Source organism: Tenrec ecaudatus, chromosome 11 (assembly GCF_050624435.1).
Source record: "Tenrec ecaudatus isolate mTenEca1 chromosome 11, mTenEca1.hap1, whole genome shotgun sequence".
Lineage (NCBI taxonomy): Eukaryota > Metazoa > Chordata > Mammalia > Afrosoricida > Tenrecidae > Tenrec > Tenrec ecaudatus.
In genome coordinates this window covers 83,352,798-83,372,547 of record NC_134540.1, presented here as the reverse complement: position 1 = coordinate 83,372,547, position 19,750 = coordinate 83,352,798, and the positions used below count along the sequence as shown (strand labels likewise).

Genomic DNA, 19,750 nt, shown 5'->3' with positions numbered 1-19,750 from the left:
CTGCCAAATTATTTGTCCTATTGCCACCTTTTCAGAACAGAAAAAAAAATTAACTCAGTGCCCCCACTTGGAGATTAAAAACCATCACCCAGGCTAAAGTGTAGGTACCTGCTTTTGCAGCCCCCTGGGTCGTTCCAGCGCCCTCCACCTGTGGTATCAAACCCCCACAGAGAGACTAAGAGAAAAGAGAATAGTCACATAATATAGTATACAGTGAAACATATTTAATAGTAATATTAAAATAATCATGACATTTCCTCTCATTGCAGAAACCATGGAAGAATATGTTTTATGTAATTAAAGTAAGTTTACATCATGCAAAAGGTATTTTAATGATTACATTCATTGGCAAAGGCTATATTTCAAAACAAGTTTTTATAGATTTCAGAAAGCCCAGACTCAGAGAAAGTGAAATTTATTTAAATACTATTGAAGTTACAGTGTATGCTATGGGCATACTCATATTCACAGTTTATAAAGTAAGAAAAACTAAACATTTTAAATGTCAGCTTTGAAAATTGCTACATTTTCAGTATGACATTCACTAGTTAGGTTTGTTCTTCTAAAATGGAAGGAAAAGACATTTAGCAGAACATATTTTTTTAAAGAACAAACTCAACATGTCAGCAGCAAGTGTTTGTGACACTGGAAGTCAACGTTCGGATCAACCAAAGTGCAAAGATAGCTCTCTGAGAATGCAAAAGCAGAGCATAGGCTGGAAGGCTTTGGAGAACCTCACAGAGCACACTGCGTGGTGCTTTCACGTGAAAGCAGTATTAAAATCGAATTCTCTAATGTACAAGTGAAGACACAATTTTGATCTGGGCAATTAAGTATATTCAGGGGCGTCACAGGGCAGCAGTCCCAGTATTCGTGGTTGTCGATGAGAACCGTGAAGCTGGAGCACTGGTTCACGGGTCTCTTTGAGATCTTGGATGGAATGCTTATGGAATAACATGTTCTGAGGAACCATATGCTCAGAATAAGTCACTGTTCTGATAGGCGTTCGCTTAGGGGATGAAATTCCCCACACCTTTATGGTACTCAAGTAGTACATTATCACAAGAGTTGGGGAAGACCCCAAGAAATTACCTCCGAGACACCCAATGGTGTTATACCAGCCAATACGGGGCTTCTGAAAACATAATCAGTTTTGATTTTGCAAGAAAAAAAGAACAGTTTGTATTTTCTTAAAAACTTCATTGTAAAGGTAATAACTAAATAAACTTTCATTTTAATTTAGCCCATTATCAACTGCAGTGTATTTATAGTCTCTTACTTAATACTTAGAATGATCAACTTATCAATAAAGCATTCTCCTTCATATCCTAACATCAAATTTTATCTAGCAGTTTATAACTGACAGCAATCTGATTGTGTAAGAAAAAGTGTTACCATCTTATTTGAGTAAGTTCCAGTTACATTATTGAAATTTAGTTCAACTTTAAAATTCACAGTACTGCCAAGGAAGAGGCGGGTCCTGAGGGTTCAGAGAAGAAGGAGGAATGAATCCATTCTTCACGTTTTAATTCTGGCAATGAGCAGGGAAGACGACAGAAATGCTGGTCTCTGTGACACTGAACCGAAGGACAGTGGACTGCTATCAACACTCCCAACTGTTCTGCAAGCAGAGACCTTTTAATACATCTGTCATATATACACACAAATATACGTAGATGTAATGTCATGCACATACTCTTTGACAAAAGGATGACAGCAATTGCCTTGAATCATTTTTTTGCCAAATGGACTCTATTTGGTTAATAAGTGAAATGTTTTCTTTCCACCTGTCTATCGGAGTCCAGACCAACTATGCAGATAAGATGCCCATCCAGAGGAACGGGAAGCATTTTCTTCCTCGCCTTTGGAAAGTAAAAAGGAAAAAAAAGGTATTAAGATTTCTCAGTGTAAAAACCAACATTCCAGAACCATGGCAGTATGAAATTTCATTCTCCTTCTTTTTAAACTGATTATATACTATCATTTTATGCTTCCGATTTTACTTAAAAATAAAACAATGAAATGATATGCAATGTTACATAATCTAAAACTGAAGTTTCGGATAAATGAAAACTTAGCTATAATTTTAATTTTAAAATTAGCTCTAATTTCTTAGCTGAAAAATGTTTCTTTACAAATAAACAATGTTAACAGAACCAAAATAAAACAAAACAAAATCCCAATCCACAACAACCTGGAATCCACTGCCGTTACGTCACTCCGGAGCCATGGCGACACCATGGAGGGTAGCTGAGGTTGTAAAACTTAAAAATCAAACACAAACTGCTTGTTGTGACTCAGGTGATACTTCACACAGCACAGCAAAGGTTTTGCCTTCAAGAATTTATGCACATTGTTTCCGTTTATCCGTCTTCTCAGTGTAACTATCCCTTACCATGGCCATTTCCTCCCTGTGCTCCCAGCTGCGTTTCTCTTCACCTCCTACCCCTGCCCTTGGATCAACTCTGTGCTCCTTCCACTCTTCCAGGATGCGGCCACCGGGGCTCCTGCTGCGTACAGTGCAGACCCCAGGGAATAGTCACCATTCTACACACACTTGGATGCTATGACTCTAGTCTGCTTTGGAATAGTTACATATTTTTATTACATAATTCTAAAATAAAGTCCCTAGTACAACTAAGTTTCATGAAAAGGTTTGTTGTTTTTTTAAGCATTCATTTAAAGTAGAGCCCTTTGTATAAGCATTCATTTAAAGTAGAGCCCTTTGTATAACTTAGTGTAGAATCTAAAAACCTTAGAAGATTCATGGCAAGTCTAAAAAATAAACCAAATCAAACCCAAAAGACTGGGTTTTGTAACTCATTTTAAAGTCAAGTTTGTTTTACTGATGGTAACGCTGACCTCTTTTAAGGTCTAAAAGGCAGCACAGATCCGATCCCACGGACGAAGTACAGATTGTTAGTAAAGGAGAAAGAATGGAAACAGGAAAAACTGGAAGTGGGATGATGACTGTACATTAAAGGCACTGCAGTCCACGAGAGGAAACAAAACGTGTATGAACTCTCGAAGGTAAAATCGATAACCTGAAGGGAGGGGAAAAAAGAGGAGCTGACACCAAGGACTCAAGTAGAAAGAAAACGTTTTGAAAAGGATGATGGCCAAAATAAATAAATAAATGAATAAATAAATGGGAAAAAAAAAGAAAGGAAAGAAAAGGATGATGGCAGCATATGCACCAATGTGCTTGATATAACTGATGCATGGACTGTTATGAGAACTCTAAGAGCCCATAAAATGATTTATGAAAAATAAATAAAATAAGAAAAAATTGATGACTGCTCTGTAAATCTTCACCCAATTCACAATAAAGCTTTTTTTTTTTTTTTAACAATAAAGCTTTTAAAAAAATCACGTTTCGGTATGTAATTTTATGAGTTCTGACAAATGCATATTTGTGTATCACACCTCCAACCAAGAAAGAGAACATTTCCACCACCTCAAAGGAAATGTCATGCTATTTTGTTAACACGTCTGAGTCCTTGACAATCATGGATCCGTTTTCGGTGTGCCCTTTTGCCCTCCCCAGATGTCATGTAAGCACCATCGGTTGGGGTTCCACGGACTCAGCGCACGGCCTGCATGTGCACCAGCAGCCACCCCTTTGGATTGCTGAGGAGTATTCCACTGTGCTGCACGACGGATCAGTCATCCACAACCTTAAGGCTAGCTAGCTGTTTCTGGTATTAACAGTTTAAAATAAAGCTGCTAGAAAAACGGTTCACAGGTTTTTATTTGTAAAAAGCTAAGGTATTTATTTACTTTTCAAATTCATTTTATTGGAAGCTAACACAGTTATTGCATTATCCTATAGTTCAATCACATCAAGCAGTATTGCACAACTGTTATCACAATCAGTTTCAAAACATGTGCTTCTTTGTCGAGCTCCTTGCTATCAGGCCCCTTTACCCCAGTCTACTTCCCAGGAGCCCTCCTTACTCCACTGGCTGCCTGCATAGGTTCAATGCTCACAGGTTTTAAACTAACAGTATTTTTGGTGATAGATTCATATTTTAAGAGTAACATTTTGTGGGTTTTGGTATATCCACAAGGCACACGTGTCGATATATCTGCCTGGTCAGCTGCGGGCAAAAAAAGAGAAGGAACTTGCCCAGGCAGGATGGGCACAGTGGCTGTAAGAATGGGCTCAAGCGTGAGAACAATTGTGAGGCTGGCCTCTGCTGCACCAACGGCCACGACGACTCAGACCAACTAGCTGGCACCTAACAACAAGAGCGCACAGGCTTTTATGTGAACATAGGTTTTAAATTTCTCCTGGGGATATAATGAGTGGGATTGTTTGAGTATATGTGTAATTTTAAAAGAAACTGCCAAGTTCTTCCAAAGTGGTTATATTGTTTTGTAATTTAAAAGTACTTTATGATCCACAGAAATAAATCCATGTAGTAGTTTAAAAGTTTAGAGACATTCTAGAACTTCCAACCAGTTTCAGAAAGAGCATCCTTACTTTTTCCTTTCTGAATTTCTATACCTGTTAAACAACAACAATAAAGAAGGAACATGTCATTACATGTCACTGCTTCCCCCTTCTCCTTCTGAGAAGGTAATGGGAAGTTTAAGGAAAGTAGCCATCATTAAGCTGCCATGCGTGTTACCAGACCCCCTACCTGCATTTTCACATAGATCAATCAAGCTAGCAATGGAGATAGGACAGCACAGCAAAAGCCGAGTTTAGTCCTCAGGCAACCGAATTCTGCCAACTACCATGTGAGCTTGGACATCAATCTCTCTGTTGAAGCCTTTAGAAAAAATCTCAGCCTGAAACCCAGAGACAATAACTGGACTGAGTTTCTTGGGGTGAAGGCAGGGGAACATGGGGCACTAATGAGTACAAGAAAGAAAATGTTCTAAAACAGATTGAGCACAGCTCTTTTTAGGTATGGATAAACCATTGAATTATATATGTGAATTATCTATAAATAAAACTATTAAAATTAAAAACCCAACACAAAACCCAGTCCTAGCCAATACCTTAATTACAGACTTGTAAAAGGCCACGAGAGAGAAGAACTTATTAAGGTACTTCAGAATTCGTGATCCACAGAAACGGTGAAATCATAAATGTGGATTATTTTAAGTTGCTAAATTTATAGTAATTTATCATGCAACAACACATAACTAATACACTAATCAAACCAGATGCTAGTAGAAGAAGATATGAAAATGGCTTGTAAGTACAGAAAGAAGTTCTCCATTTGAATGCTTTAAATGCATGAGATTCATTCTTAGTGGCAGACACTGACTGGGGTGCCTCAGTTCCTTGCCAGACGGCAGCTGGCTTCATTAAAGAGTACAAGCTGAGAAGTCTGCAAGCACGACTGAGTCATAATCCAGAGACTGGTGGGGTCTCCATGACTGTGACCTTTAGTCCCCCTTCAGGTCTGGAAATGAACTCACCTCTGTTTTAGGATAATCAAGCATTTAAGTTAAAAAGAAAGGGCAGTATTTAACCAAGAACAGAGAAGAGAGGGTTAAGCCATCAAACGGAATCCCAGGAGGCAGTGGGATAAGTGAGGATACTTTGAAGGGAATGCAAGGATGAGTGGAATCAAGATGTGCATGAATTGTTGAATGTAAAACCTATGATCTGCTCTGCAAACTTTTACCTAAATCATAATAGTTAAAAAAAATACAGGTCATAATTCTTTCTAACCTAATCATGGAAGTGACAATCCATTCATCACCTTTGCTGTAATCCACTGGCTAGAGGCAAATCACGAGTGAGGACTACATTCAATGGGAGGGAGCAGATAATCAAAAGCATGAATGCTAAAAGACAGGGATGATGGGAGACAATGCTGTTAAATTACGTCTTCTCGTTTGCATGGATCCACACTGCCATAAAGCTGGAGGAAGAGATGTTCCGTAGGGAGCTGGATGGATACCTGGCCACTGACTATGTCTTCCCCCTAACAGGAGTTGGCCTTGTTCGCAAGAATGCGCGTCTGATGGCTGTAATCACGCCTAAACTGAAATGCAGATGCTAACATGTTCACACTGAATGGGTGGCATACACTGAAGTGTAAGACTTATGACACAGTAAGAATTCAGCTGCAATGGAGATCCCCTCATAGAGGGGTTTAGGAGAGGAGATGGGTTAATTAGGGTGTGAGGTAGTACCGATGAAGGACACAGCTTTCCCCCTGATCCTGGATGCTTCCTCCCCCCAACTACCATGATCCGAATTCTACCTTGCAAGCCTGGATAGGACAGAGGCTGTACACTGGTACATATGAGGGCAGGAGGTACAGGGAATCCAGGGTGGATGATACCTTCAGGACCAAGGGTGTGAGGGACGATGCTGGGAGAGTGGAGGATGAGTGGGTTGGAAAGGGGGAACTGATTACAAGGATCCACATGTGACCTCTTCCCTGGGAGAGGGACAGCAGAGAAGGGGGGAAGGGAGACTCCGGATAGGGCAAGATATGACAAAATAACGATGTATAAATTACCAAGGGTACATGAGGGAGGGGGGAAAGGGGAGGGAGGGGAAAAAAAAAGAGGACCTGATGCAAGGGGCTTAAGTGGAGAGCAAATGCCTTGAGAATGATTGGGGCAGGGAATGTATGGATGTGCTTTATACAATTGATGTATGTATATGTATGGATTGTGATAAGAGTTGTATGAGTCCCTAATAAAATGTAAAAAAAGAAAAGAGGAGAAAAAAATGATTAGGGCAAAGACTGTACAGATGTGCTTTATACAATTGATGTATGTATATGTATGAACTGTGATAAGAATTGTATGAGCCCCTGTATGGATTGTGATAAGAGTTGTATGAGTCCCTAATAAAATGTAAAAAAAGAAAAGGGAAAAAAAGAAAGAAAATGATAAGGGCAAAGAATGTACAGATGTGCTTTATACAATTGATGTATGTATATGTATGGACTGTGATAAGAGTTGTATGAGCCCCTAATAAAACGTTAAAAAAAAAAAAAGAATTGTATGAGCCCCAATAAATTGTTAAAAAAAAAAAAAAGAATTCAGCTGCGTTTTCGAGTGTGACAGGACGCTATTCTGTTACTGGCCACGAGTATCTCCCTGTGGACAGACAGTCTGCCGTTGCTCCTGCCCGGAGTGGCTGCTCTCTCTCGATACGGCTCCATAGCCTCAGCAAATGAAATCAGGAACGTAGAGTGGTATGTGGACGGGCATTCTCTTCCTGCTCGGCAGTCTCTTCCTAGTGTCATACTGGCTGCGATTTACTCTTTGCTAGCTTCTAATTTTGACTAGACCTTGGCCTAAGTGTTTTCTAATTGGTAACCATAGGCACTTCTGTAATAGTTGACCGAACTGGAGAGGTAAAGCGGCACAGAATGCACTTTCAGCTCTTGCATGAGCAGCAACATTGAGACTACAACTCTCAGAGAGAAGTACCATGTGGCTCCTACTTTTTTGGAGAAGCAGAGCTGATTCACACACGTTGTTTCTTAAGTAGAAAGAAAGGTACAATCTTTGAACTGTGTTGGGCTCTGCTATGGGAGACACTGGGTTTCAGTGAACATTTTCATGACAGGCAGAGGAGCAATCTATACTTATTAGCTGTATCAACTTGGTTAAGTGTTTTGGGACTAATTGTACAATGTAAGTTTGTTTTACCTAGTGATTCAAAATGCATTTGAAAAATGCTCTTATAACCTCTACCCAAACCACAGATTGTGAAACACTGCTTCCAAGGAGATGAAGTAGTCAAGAGGTACTGGTGCTTTTTAATTCTAATGTTCCCACGTTTTCTTCAGTGTCAGGAAGAGTGGTCTTCTGACCTGCTCCTCGTCCTGCACCCACACATGTGCAATGTTTGCTATTGCTGTCAGGGTCTTGGTACTGAACTGCCCCTGTTACGGCAAGGGAGGCCTAGGCCTCACCTTTCTGTACAAGGGAACAAGCTAGCTTCCTTTATATGGCATTCCTGCCTGCATCTGCTGCACTTGGAAAACTTACTGTGGGTTTTAAGTACATGATTTAAAATTCCCAATACAGGAAAATTACAAAGTTTTAAAGAAAGTATCATGAAAAATATTTTCACACAGTTGGCAGTTATTGCTTTTACCACAATGAAAATACTCATCACTCCTATTAAAAAGTCCATTTTAAATTTATTACTTCTTAAAAGGAATGAGGAAATGCCTTTTATTCATTGATGGGCTTTTAAGATTTTAGTCTTTTTTGGCTTCCTTACGGTTTCATCTTAATGCAATCACATGGGACCTTTTAATTACTCTACTTGAGTTTTAACAATTATTTATACATTTGCCAATGCAATAACTTGCTTGAACTTTTATTGGGCTTTTTGGATCTGCAGACTGATATAATTTAACAATTCCGAAAACTTTTTTAGTTACTTTCTTCAAATAATGTCTGTCTCAATATTTTAATTTTCCTTCTAGAACTTTAATTATTAAATATGTCAGGTGTTTTCCATCTTGTCCCCACCCCTGCCTTTTTGTTTCTCATTGTTTCTCATGCTGAATTCTAGAATAATTCCCCTCCATTTTTCCAGTTTAAGATTCCTATTAATACAGAACTTGAAGTTGGTGAAGAGGAAAGCATCAGAGTAAAAATTATGAACAACCAATTTGTGTAGCGCTACCGGGGACGTGGGAGGCAAGCCTCATCTGCAGAGCCATCTAGTCAGACTGAGCCACCGGCCGATCTGCTCAGGCCACAGCTAAGTCTCAATCAGCCTTACTATCAGGCAGAGCCCACTGTAATCGTGATGATGCTGGACTGAGCATGACACTTGGACAGTTGACCACCCTATAGACGCAACTTGAGTTTGTTCCAGTGCAAGTGTCTTCTTCCCTGGCTTTTTGATTATTGTTGGAGTTCTTTTCCTTCTTATGCATTATTAGTAATTTTGTCTGTATACTGTTATGTTTTACCCTTATCACCTTAGTGTGATTTTTAAATTGTTTTATTTCGGGTCTCCCAGCTATAGAGCACAGGAGGAGTGGATGCATAATGATAAGATGTATACAAGGGGATATAGGAAATACAGGGGGGGGTGTGTGGGGGTGGGGGGGCGGAAGAGAGGGAAAGGGGTTTCGGGAGTAACTAACTAAGACCACGGGTTAGGGAAGGGAGCACTAGAACAGACTGTGATTCCATAAATCATCTTAAAGGTGATGGGAGTGGGGGATGAAGGTACAATTCTCTGTGATATGACTGAATGATTAAACGACTGAATGATATCATATGAGGGGACAACACTGGAGACACAGTGTGGGAATTGTGCTGGATCTGACCCACCACACCGAGGCAAACACCAAGGGTGTACAACAGAACAGCAAGGGGAACAGAGCAACGGAGTCCCAGGGAACACCAAAAATAGACTTTGGGGCCAGGGTTTGGTGCCCCGACAGACTAGACTGGAAAACACTCCTGAAGGCCAACAAATAGCCTTGAACTAAAAAAAAAAAAAAAGGTATGATATGTAAATTTCTTGTCAATAAAACCATTGGAAAAAGAACTTGAATTTTAAGAAAAGGACCCTCCCCCACACCCGCCGGTGAATTTAGCCATTTTAGGATCTGCTCTGAACCACTGAACCACTGTTGCTTTTATTTCTTGTATGTTCTTTTGTATGCTCAGATAAGAAGTAAATAACCTATAAAGGGAAAATAATTTAAATCCTGTAATGTTTTTTTTTTGGTGTGTGTAGTAAAAGCACACTGCAGAATTCTGGGTGACTAGTGTACTCTGAGGAGCCCTGGTGGGAGAAGGTCTGTCTGTGCTTGGCTGCTAACCTAAAGGCTAGGAGCAGACTGGTCCACGGGAGAAAGGACCTGCTGCTGTAAAGCTTACAGCTGACAAAACCCTATAGGGCAGTTCTGCTCTGTCACATCGGCTCCACATGAACACTGACTTGACACACACTACTTTCACAACAATGAATTTTTGGATATATCTTTTATAGAATGATTTTAAACAATTGTGGTTAGGACTCTAGCTTGTTCCTTTAAGATCTTTAGTCAATGAACTTGGACTTACAGGAGTCAGTTGGGCATTAGCTACATTACATTATAAACAAGTTGGTCTTTTAAAACAAGACCTCCTGGTAATGTTACTTTTGAGGTCACACTGCTAGTTTACTAGTGACTATGCTCTAACTGAAAAATACACATACTCTTTGTAAAGTTCCGATCTAATTTATAACAAGAAGCTTTAGCTATTCCAGATCTGGAATACATATAGTACATAAAAGCAAATTCAATAATTTAGAATACATAATTAAAAATGTACACGATGTATTCTTATTTTGGACCTTCTGATAAAAACTGCTATGTGGCTACAGTAATGTATCTTATGCTTAGCAGTATTGAACTTACTATCAATGCTAAGTGGACTCCTCTCTGATCATTAGAAAGATATACTGTTACTAAACATTTTTAAAGAAACCACGACTCCAGACTGTTTTTTTTAAAGAGCTGTTTATGAAGGATTCTTGTAAAAAACAAAGTAAGAATCCTAAATAAGGAAATCTCAAAATAAAGTCAGAGGCATCAGCATTACCTGCAATCTAGGTAACAATGTCAATTCCTGGGTTCCATTCATAATGGATTGACTCAGGAATGAGGGCAGGATCAGTAACCTGGTTTAACAGGTGCGCCAGGTGAATCTGACACCTGCTCGTTTTGAGACTTAATTGCTAGATCATCAGTTTGGTTAGGATTTATAGTTAAAGTGCCAACCGACTGAGACAATCTGGTAAATCCAGAGTGTAGAAAATTTTGACAGGACAAACAATTGGTTTCTTTAACAAATAAGTGAGACTCAATAAAAGGAAGTACAGGGACCCATTATGCCTCTTAAATATTTTAAAATCTTTAATTTAATAAGTAAGAATTATTTGAATCACAATTTGAAAACTCAAGTAAAAAGACCATGATATATAGCTACATTAAATAGATAAATATGAACCTATGAATAAAAATGGGCTAGAAATTAGACATTAATGAAATATTATTACCTTTGTGGAGCGGTCTAAACTTTTTTCCATTTCTTAGATTTTACATTGACACATTTAAAAATAAAACTACATGATATCTCCTACGGTTTAATATAGTCTAGAAAAAGGAAAAGGTTTTTTTGGAAAACATTAAACAAGATTTACAGTATGTTGATAGTTGTGGGACTTAGGTGACAGGGAACATAGGGATCCGTTGTAAATTTTCCTATTTGTAAAAATTACTTTAAAATGTGATACTGACAACTGAATACACTGCTGTTCAGTTACAACATTTTCTGTCTACTGGCGTGATGTCAGAAGGTCACATCACCACCTGTAGAGTACTTTGCCCCTCCCCTCTTACCTGGATCAGAGATCTAAGTTCCAATTTACTGTCAATATTAGAACAAGCTAAGTGATAAATCAAGAATACAGGACATTCCATATGACAAACTATCAGTTTCTTTAACAAAAAAGTTATATATTTAAAAAGGGGCACAGCATTATTACAGATCAAAAACCAGAAATACAAACATCTTAAACAATCTAAAACTGATTTGTGGTGATGTTTGTACAGCTCTTCTGAATATAGCGGAACTACTGAATTGTATAGGAGCCCTGACGGCATAGTGGGCATGTGTTGGGCTATGATCTGAAGAGTCTGCAGTTTGAAATGACTAGTTGCTCCTCAGAAGAAAGAGTTTTCTATTCCCATAAACAGTCTTGGAAACCCACAGGGGCAGTTCTACCCTGTTTCTAAAAGGTCAATGGTAGAAAAGGTTGTTGTTGTTTTTTAAATTAAACTGTTATAATATGTAAATTATATGCCATTAAAACTGTTGTAAAAAAAAGCATACATTAACCAAAAGCAATGTGTGAAACCAATTTCGTATCTTATAAGAAGACATTTTTGCAATAATCAAGATGATAGATGCATGGGGTTCACTTTCATATTTCTAGCTCTACCCTACTCCGAACAAAAAATTGCTCGGTGAAACAAAATGGCCCACGAATTGAAAATTGTTGAGTTATGAGGGTTCATTATAATATTCTGTTTGTCTCAGTTACCAATAAAAACATTGAAAAATAAAACTATCCTTATGATGCAGTTTGAAATAATGAAATGTGATCATCAAATGCGAAGCACTTTAAAGTTTATGAACTCACCATATTAAATGTAGTTGACATTGCCCACCCCCCTAAGCAAACCCGCTGTCCTAGCGCTGCTGCTATATACGTCAAACAGCGCTGAATTCCCCTGGGGAGGAGGACAGCTAGATCTGGCGCCAATGTTATAGTTTAAAAAGTCCTAGGGTTGTGAAAAAGACTAAGCACACACAGAGACAAAGTCTCAGTGATGACAGGTACAACAGAGAGGGACACAACTAATGCTCCTGAGATTCTTTTCACTTACCTTGAGCAATTACAACCAGCTTCCCTTTTTCTTCCGGACTGAGCTGCAACATTGTATCAATAACAGGAAGAAGCCTTTCTCTCTCACTACCTGGTTTAAGAAAGATGAACTGCAGCAAGACATTCTTCAAGTATTCCAGGTTAGCGACAGACTTTTCTCGTTCTTGATTTCTTTCCAATCGTCTTATTTCACTTTTGAGAAGCTGATGTGAGAAGAATGAGTTGAAAATAGGTTACTGGAATTCTGGTGGACAAAATAGACTAGAATCCTACCAAAAGGTATGAGAGAGAAAGAATCTAAAAACGGTCTAAAGAGAACATCTGAATCCGCCATGAACCTCATTCCCGTCTGTTCTGAAACCATCAGTGATTAAGATGTGCCCAGTCAAATCATGTTTACAAAGCAACAGCACAGTCACATCAACAAAAATGGGTCAATGTCCCAAAAGGATGACATGGAAAAGGAAGATGCTAAAGTGAAGATTTCGTGTGGCTTTCTTTCTGTAGGCTGTTCCCTAAGCCCTCGTGGCACAGTGGTTACATGTCAGATGCGATCCGTAAAGTCAGCAGTTCAAAACCAGTAAACACACCGAGGGAGAAAGACAGGGCTTCCAACTCCGGAAGTTTCAGAAACTCACAAGGGCAGTTCTATCCTCCCAGGTCACTATGAGTAAGATTTGACTATTTGGCTGTAAGTCTGATTTTTATAGACTGTTCCATTTTTTATATTTCATTTTAGGTTAGGTCAAGGAACGTTGCCTAACTCGGACTTATAAAAACCGTGGTAATTTAAAAAGGTGACAATTAGGTCTAAGATAGCAAGAGAGTGAATGCACATGTAATAATTAGTCATTTGGGTTCACTGGGCTAGTTAGGTATGGTGTAATTTTTTGACTGTATGAAAATGTAATTCTGAAAGATGCATAATAAAGTGTTTACTAGTGAGATGTCATTGTATCTTTTAATTTTCTTTAAAGTGCTCCAGCATTAAAACAAAACAAAAACATTAATTGGCACAGAGGCAGGGCAAATCTACTTGGAGCAGCATGGTGTGAATTTTGCCCCACCGTTGATCAGCTTCCAGTTCCCTCTGAGAGAGGCTGATGGTGACTGAACAGAATGTGTGGCCAGCACGGTACATGCAGATTGCTCAGTAAGGAGGATAATGCACTGAGACGTGGGTCATAAAAGAACCAGGGGTTGAAAACACCTTGAGTGACCCTCCAATCCCCAACTGACCTTCTTCCTAGGGATTTTTTATTTTCCCCTCAGGAGTTTTTGACATTTACTCTAACTAGGGAAAACCTCTTACGTTCCTTTGTCATCTCTACTGACAACCAGTAGACGAGTAGTTTACTGCCATAAACAACTGAATAATTTAAATTGTGGCTTTATCTTCACACTTTCAGATCTATGACCCACTGCTGCTGAGTCGATTCTGAGTCACTTCCACACTATGGGACAGGGTAGAACTGCTCCAACGGGCATCCAAGGCTGGAGGTCCACAAGCAGACCGCCACATTTTGCTCCTGTAATGTTGCCAGTGGGCCCGAACTGCTGATCTTCTGGCCAGCAGCGCTTGGCCACTGTGTCGTTATGGTTCCTTTGTAAGGACACACACCTATTTAAAGTTAAGAGTGTGCGGTTACAATGACTTGTAATCATCTATTTATGTCAGAGGTTCTTAGAAAAAGTTGGGATTAAAATAGTACTTATGTATTAGAAAGAAAAGCAATTAATCTTCTACCACTAGTAGTCTAGCATAAAGAATCAGGATGTTAAGGAAGCACCTGAAATGTGAATTTTTAAACCAGGGGTTGCGAGTGCGGAGAGGGAGGGTAAAAATCCAAACAAACCAGAATCAAACCAGTGCGCAGTATTTTCTGGTGGTTAGGGATTTTGAATTCACCTTGATTTGCTCCATTAGAATGGCATTGGTAGCTTCTGTCTCTCGCAGCAGGCCGTTTAGATGGTCAGCACTTTTCGTGGTGGAGGCGAGTTTCTGAACCAATTCTTCTTTGGTAAATTCAGCATGCCATAGAGTAGGCTCTGTAGCATATTTTTTCAAATAATTAATTTTTAGAGTTAGAGAGGAAACAGAAAGATGACAAATAGATTCTTCTTGAATTGGGATCATTAATAATCACTAGAGATGAAAATTTATAATATTTAGTAAGACAAAGGAATAAACTGGAATTATCAGCTTGTTGGAAGGGTGAAAGAAGAGTTTATAACACTTTTATTATCACAGTACTACTTATTATTTTCTATTGCTGTTGAACTTTCCCAAGAATCCTGGTGGTACAGTTAAATGCTCAACTGCTAACTGAAAAGTTTGATGGTTCAACCCTTGCCAGTCCTTGCAGGGAGCAGACCTGGAAATCTGCTTCCATAAAGGTTACATAAAGGACGCCCTAGAGGCAGGCAGCTCCACTCTGCTCACATGCTAAAAGTTAGTACCCACTCGACAGCACCCAGCAATCTAGAACTCCAACTGCTGATTTCTTGCTCAAGACTAGAGCAAAGCAAGCATTTTTCTGTGAAAAATGTTTTTCTTTAAAACAAAACAAAACAAAACAAAAAACACTTTAAAGTTTATGCTTGAATAAGGCAGGAACATGGAAAGAAACTTAGTTGGAGTGAACCACGAAAGCATTTATAATTTGGGGTAACATTTATCAAGTAATACAGCAAAATTAAATAGGGCAATAATGTTTAAAAGGCACATACCAAGTTTCGTTTCAGGAGAATTAAGAAGCTGCTCTAAAGACTGAGTGTAGGTGCTGCTGGAAGACACAGACTCGATGTCAGTTGTCTCCATGCCTTCTCCTTCCTCCCTGGTTATGGCATGCATGTCCAGAAGGGGAAGGTCCGTGTTTCTCCTTTCTCGAAGGTTCTTCAAAGGTTGATGTGAAGAGGCTGGGCCTGTTAAAATCATTTTAAAAAGGAAACATGTGAGGTGAGCTTGTTAAAACTGAGGGATTCCATCTTAACAGGGAAACATAACAAAATTAAAACCATTCTAGGGTATTTATTAAATGAAAAGGAGAGAAACAGAATGACTGAAAAAATATATAAAGGCCAAACCAAACTCACTGACATCGAGTCAATTTCAACTCCTAGCCACCCTATGGGACTGGGTAGCACTCCCCCTGTTGGCTTCTGAGACTAACTCTACTGGAGTAGAAAGCCTTCTTTTTACCTCCCAAAGAGTACCTGGTGGTTTTGAACTGCTAACCTTGCAGCCTGATGTATAACCCCTATGACGCCGGGGCTCCTTGAAAAAGCATATAGTGTACATTAGAAAAAGTCTAGTGATTGCTCAAGACAAATGGGTGCAAATGTGGTGAAAGCTGAGGGTGCCTAGTTATCAAAAGATACAGCGTCTGGGGTCTTAACGGCTTGAAGATAAATGAGCGCCCATCTAGCTGAGACGCAACCAAGCCCACATGGAAGAAGCACACCAGCTTGGGTGATCACAAGGTGTCTAAGGGATCAGGTTTCAGGCATCAAAGAGGGGAAAATCCTATCATTGTGCGCTCACCTTCCTGAAAGGATCGCTGAGGACAAATGGTGGCATAAGCAAGTGTGGTGAAGAAAGCTGATGTTGCCCGACTATCAAAAGATATAGCATATGGGTTCTTAAAGGTTTGCGGGTAAACAAGTGGCCATCTAGCACAGAAGCTTCAAAGCCCACATGGAAGAAGCGCACCAACCTGTGTGATCATGAGGTGTCGAAGGGATCAGGTATCAAGCATCAAGGAACAAAAATCACATCATTGTGAATGAGAGGGAGTGCAGAGTGGGGACCCAAAGGCCATTTGTGGGCAACTGAACATCCACTTCCAAAAGGGTCTCGGGGAGGAGACCAGCTGGTCAGAGGGCAGTGTAGCAACGATGAAACATACAACTTTCCTCTAGTTCTTAAATGCATCCTCCCCATTACTATCATGATCCCAATTCTACCTTACAACTCCAGCTGGACTGGAGGATGTACACTGGTATAGATGGGAACTGGAAACACAGGGAATACAGGAGAAACGAACCCCTCAGGTCCAGTGGTGAGAGGGGTGGTACCGGGAGGGTGGAGCGAAAGGTGGGGTAGAAAGGGGAAACCGATTACAAGGATCTATATATAACCTCCTCTCTGGAGGCTGGTCAACAGAAAAGTGGGTTAAGGGAGACGCTGGAGTGTAAGATATGACAAAATAATAACTTGTAAATTATCAAGGGTTCATAGGAAGGGAGGAATGGGTAGAGAGGGGGAAAAATGAGGAGCTGATGCCAGGGGCTCAAGTGGAAAGCAGATGTTTTGAGAATGATGATGGCAACAAATGTGCAAATGTGCTTGACACAATGGATGGATGCATAGATTGTGATAAGCATTGTATGAGCTCCCAATAAAGTGATTAAAAAGAAAAGTCTAAAAACTTATCCACTGAACTTTTAATCACCTAAGTAATTTTAACATAAATCATCTATCTATCACTACTAGCTCCATAAGGAGGAGCCCTGTGACTTAACAGATAAGCGCTTGGCTGCTGAAACAAACATTGTCAGTTCAAACCTGCCCGCTGTTCTGGGCTGTAAAATCACAGCCTAGGTAAGGCCCCGTCACACGGGCTGCCTTTAGTTGAAAATGACTTGATAGTATATGGCACATAAGCTGAATTCACAACGTGACACAGAGTTCATAATATGCTATCATTCAGTTTTATTACAGTAGAGAACCATACTGTGGCTAAATATTAAAAAATTCTAAAACTAGAATCTAGTTATTTTGCGGATTAGATATTTCAGATCCCTGCACTTTTCACTCGCGTGTTGAAACGTGTGTACTAGAAGCTCTAGTTGGTCACCTGCACTTACACTCTTGCTCTGGGAGGGATCCCTGCAGCCCACTCACTGCTCCTCTATGGTGGGCAAACAGTGAAAGTGCAGAATTCAGGGGAGCTAAGTAATTGATCACATTTCTTGGGAAATCTTTTCCTGCTCGCTAATAATGACCTGTTACATAGGGCTTTGAGACTTGTAAGACACTTACAAATAATACATTACTTAATCGCAGGAAAGCTAAAGTTCAAAGAAATTAAACGACCTTGCCCACAGTCTCGTAGGCAAGCACCAGAATCCAAACACAGATTTTTAGCTTCACATTCCACTTCTTTCCTAGCCCATGGAGTTGCTACCCTTGCTCTTTTTTCCAGCCATCACCTTCTCCTCATGCACAAGCATTTTCCTAGATTGCTGCTGCTTTGCCAAGTGATTCTTCCACATTCCACTGCTAATTCCTACATTACAATCTCTTGTGAAATCTGTGTTTTACCAGCTAGTTACTTTCTTTGTTGATTCTTAGCATATAAACTGAAGCTGGTTCCTGACCCTGCCAAGTGACCTGCAGCTGTCATTGCCCAAGTGACAATTTCCAGGGTAAAAAACCACCCATCGATTTACTATTAACTATTAAAATACAGCCCTCCTGTTGGCTGATACCTTTTCCTGGAAGCAGAATGGAAGACACCATGTGAATAAGCACCCAGTGTAATTATGCATTTGAAAGGGAAGTAGCTGCATTATTCAAGACATTCTACAAATTCCGTGTTGCTTCGGTATTTATATGTCATTTGACTTCTCACTGATGTTTCCGATTAGAAAGCGACACATTGGGACACGGCACATCATGAGGCTGACGGAAGGAAGCAGGAGGTGGCGAAGTCCAATAAAAGTAAATACTCCTTTACCGGAGGGGTAAGAAGTACATGCAAATCAGGATTCTAAGAGGTTAATAGGCTGCTGCTACATAAAATCAAGAGGGTTCATGGTTATTCCCAATAAAAAGCCCAAAACTCATTATAGGATCAAAACTGGCTACCACTTGGTAAAATGTCTATTTTGTTAAGAATTTGTGAAGAGATTTATTAAAAACAATTTGAAGAGTTCCTGTGTCATAAATACACAAAAAACACGACCAATACTTCCATGGTACAGACATACTTCTTGTGGCAGGTTCGCTCTTGAGCTGGAAAAGCTGCGCTTCCACCTTGGAGAGCTGCTGCTGCAGAGTCTCTATGGTCTTTCTGTGCTCCTCCTGCAAATGTCGCACCTGCTCCCGGGAACTGCTACGAAGGGCCTCGTTCTGAGACGTGAGCTGATTCACAGTGTGTGCATGTTCAGCCTTCATCGCCATGTTCTCTGATTGTACTGAACACAACCTAAGGATGAGAGAAACGTCGCAGCAGCTTAGCAACTTTCAATGTTCCATGCTGATTCAGCCTTTCTTAACCGGGTTCTACTAGAGAATTAAGATTTAATGTCTCAAGGCATTCACTCCCTGTGTACATTAACTACCCTTTTTTACATCTGCATTTGTAGTCACTGTGAGCCACCTTGGGAGAATTGACACTGCTCACCATCTACTTCAAATAATTTTGTGTGTATCAAAAGAGGAACAGTTCAGAGAGGAACCTTGGTTAACAAACTGTTCTGTCGTTCCAACGAGGGACTCCGTTCATGGTTTATCAGAAAATAGGACTATACTTAAATATTAAAGCATAAAGAAAACATACTTTTAATTACCATGTCTTCAAGTCAACTTACAGGGTAGTTCATAGAAAAGTATGGCTTAGAAAACAAAAAACTGTATAGCTACAGGCTCTCTCCATTATCCTGGAAATAGCAAACACTTGATTCATAAGGAACGCCTTAAAGAGAAACTACTTTCATATAAATTAAAATGAAATGTGAAAGTTGCTTCTAAATCTTGCCATATTATTGAACCACTGGAATAATATAGCTACTGAGTGCTATCCTGGAGCTACTGATTGAGAATCTTCTGATAAGGTTTCAGTTTCAGGGACAGCTGTTTTTGGCAGTTTCCTATGTAACTTTTCGATTGTCAGCCTGACACTCATTAATGGACCTACAATTTGGGAACCACTACTTTTAATGGTTTACTTGTAGTGCTGATGTGTTATGCATGGTTTTGATAAAAATACTCTTTTCTTCCTCCTTGTTTACAGAAGGGATCAACAAGCACATTTTCAAAAAAGTCAAACAATACAGAAAAAAAAAAAAGAAAAACGTGAAATCCCCCTTTACTCATGTCCCACACATCTACTCCCATCACCTCCCAGGCCGGCCCAGTGAAAAGTCCCAATCCCAGGAGTAAACGCTGTGTATCTTCTAAGGTCCCAATCTATGCATTACACACATGAATGACACACAGGTTTTAAAAAAAGATTTCGTGGAAGAAAAGACATATGCAATGCAAACACGAGACTTTAGAAAACTTCTTTCAATTGTCAAGTTCATAATAATGAATGTAGAGAATATTCATGTAATGCTGCTCTT

At 39.7% G+C, this 19,750-nt stretch overlaps 1 protein-coding gene across 2 annotated transcripts in view; it reads right to left on the bottom strand.

The window, feature by feature from the left end:
• Positions 1-257: 257 nt before the first annotated feature.
• The window catches only part of GCC2 (GRIP and coiled-coil domain containing 2), a 68,048-nt gene continuing 48,555 nt past the window's right edge, over positions 258-19,750 (bottom strand). The window contains exons 19-23 of one of the 2 annotated variants that reach the window (XM_075563356.1): positions 18,395-18,612; positions 15,131-15,325; positions 14,310-14,449; positions 12,492-12,603; positions 258-1,862 (exon numbers count right to left, since the gene is read on the bottom strand). In XM_075563356.1, coding sequence (XP_075419471.1) covers positions 1,792-1,862; positions 12,492-12,603; positions 14,310-14,449; positions 15,131-15,325; positions 18,395-18,612 — 736 coding nt within the window. In that variant the 3' untranslated portion in view covers positions 258-1,791. Of the gene's footprint in view, positions 1,863-12,401; positions 12,604-14,309; positions 14,450-15,130; positions 15,326-18,394; positions 18,613-19,750 lie in introns of both variants that reach the window. The other variant, XM_075563354.1, reaches the window with a different exon arrangement.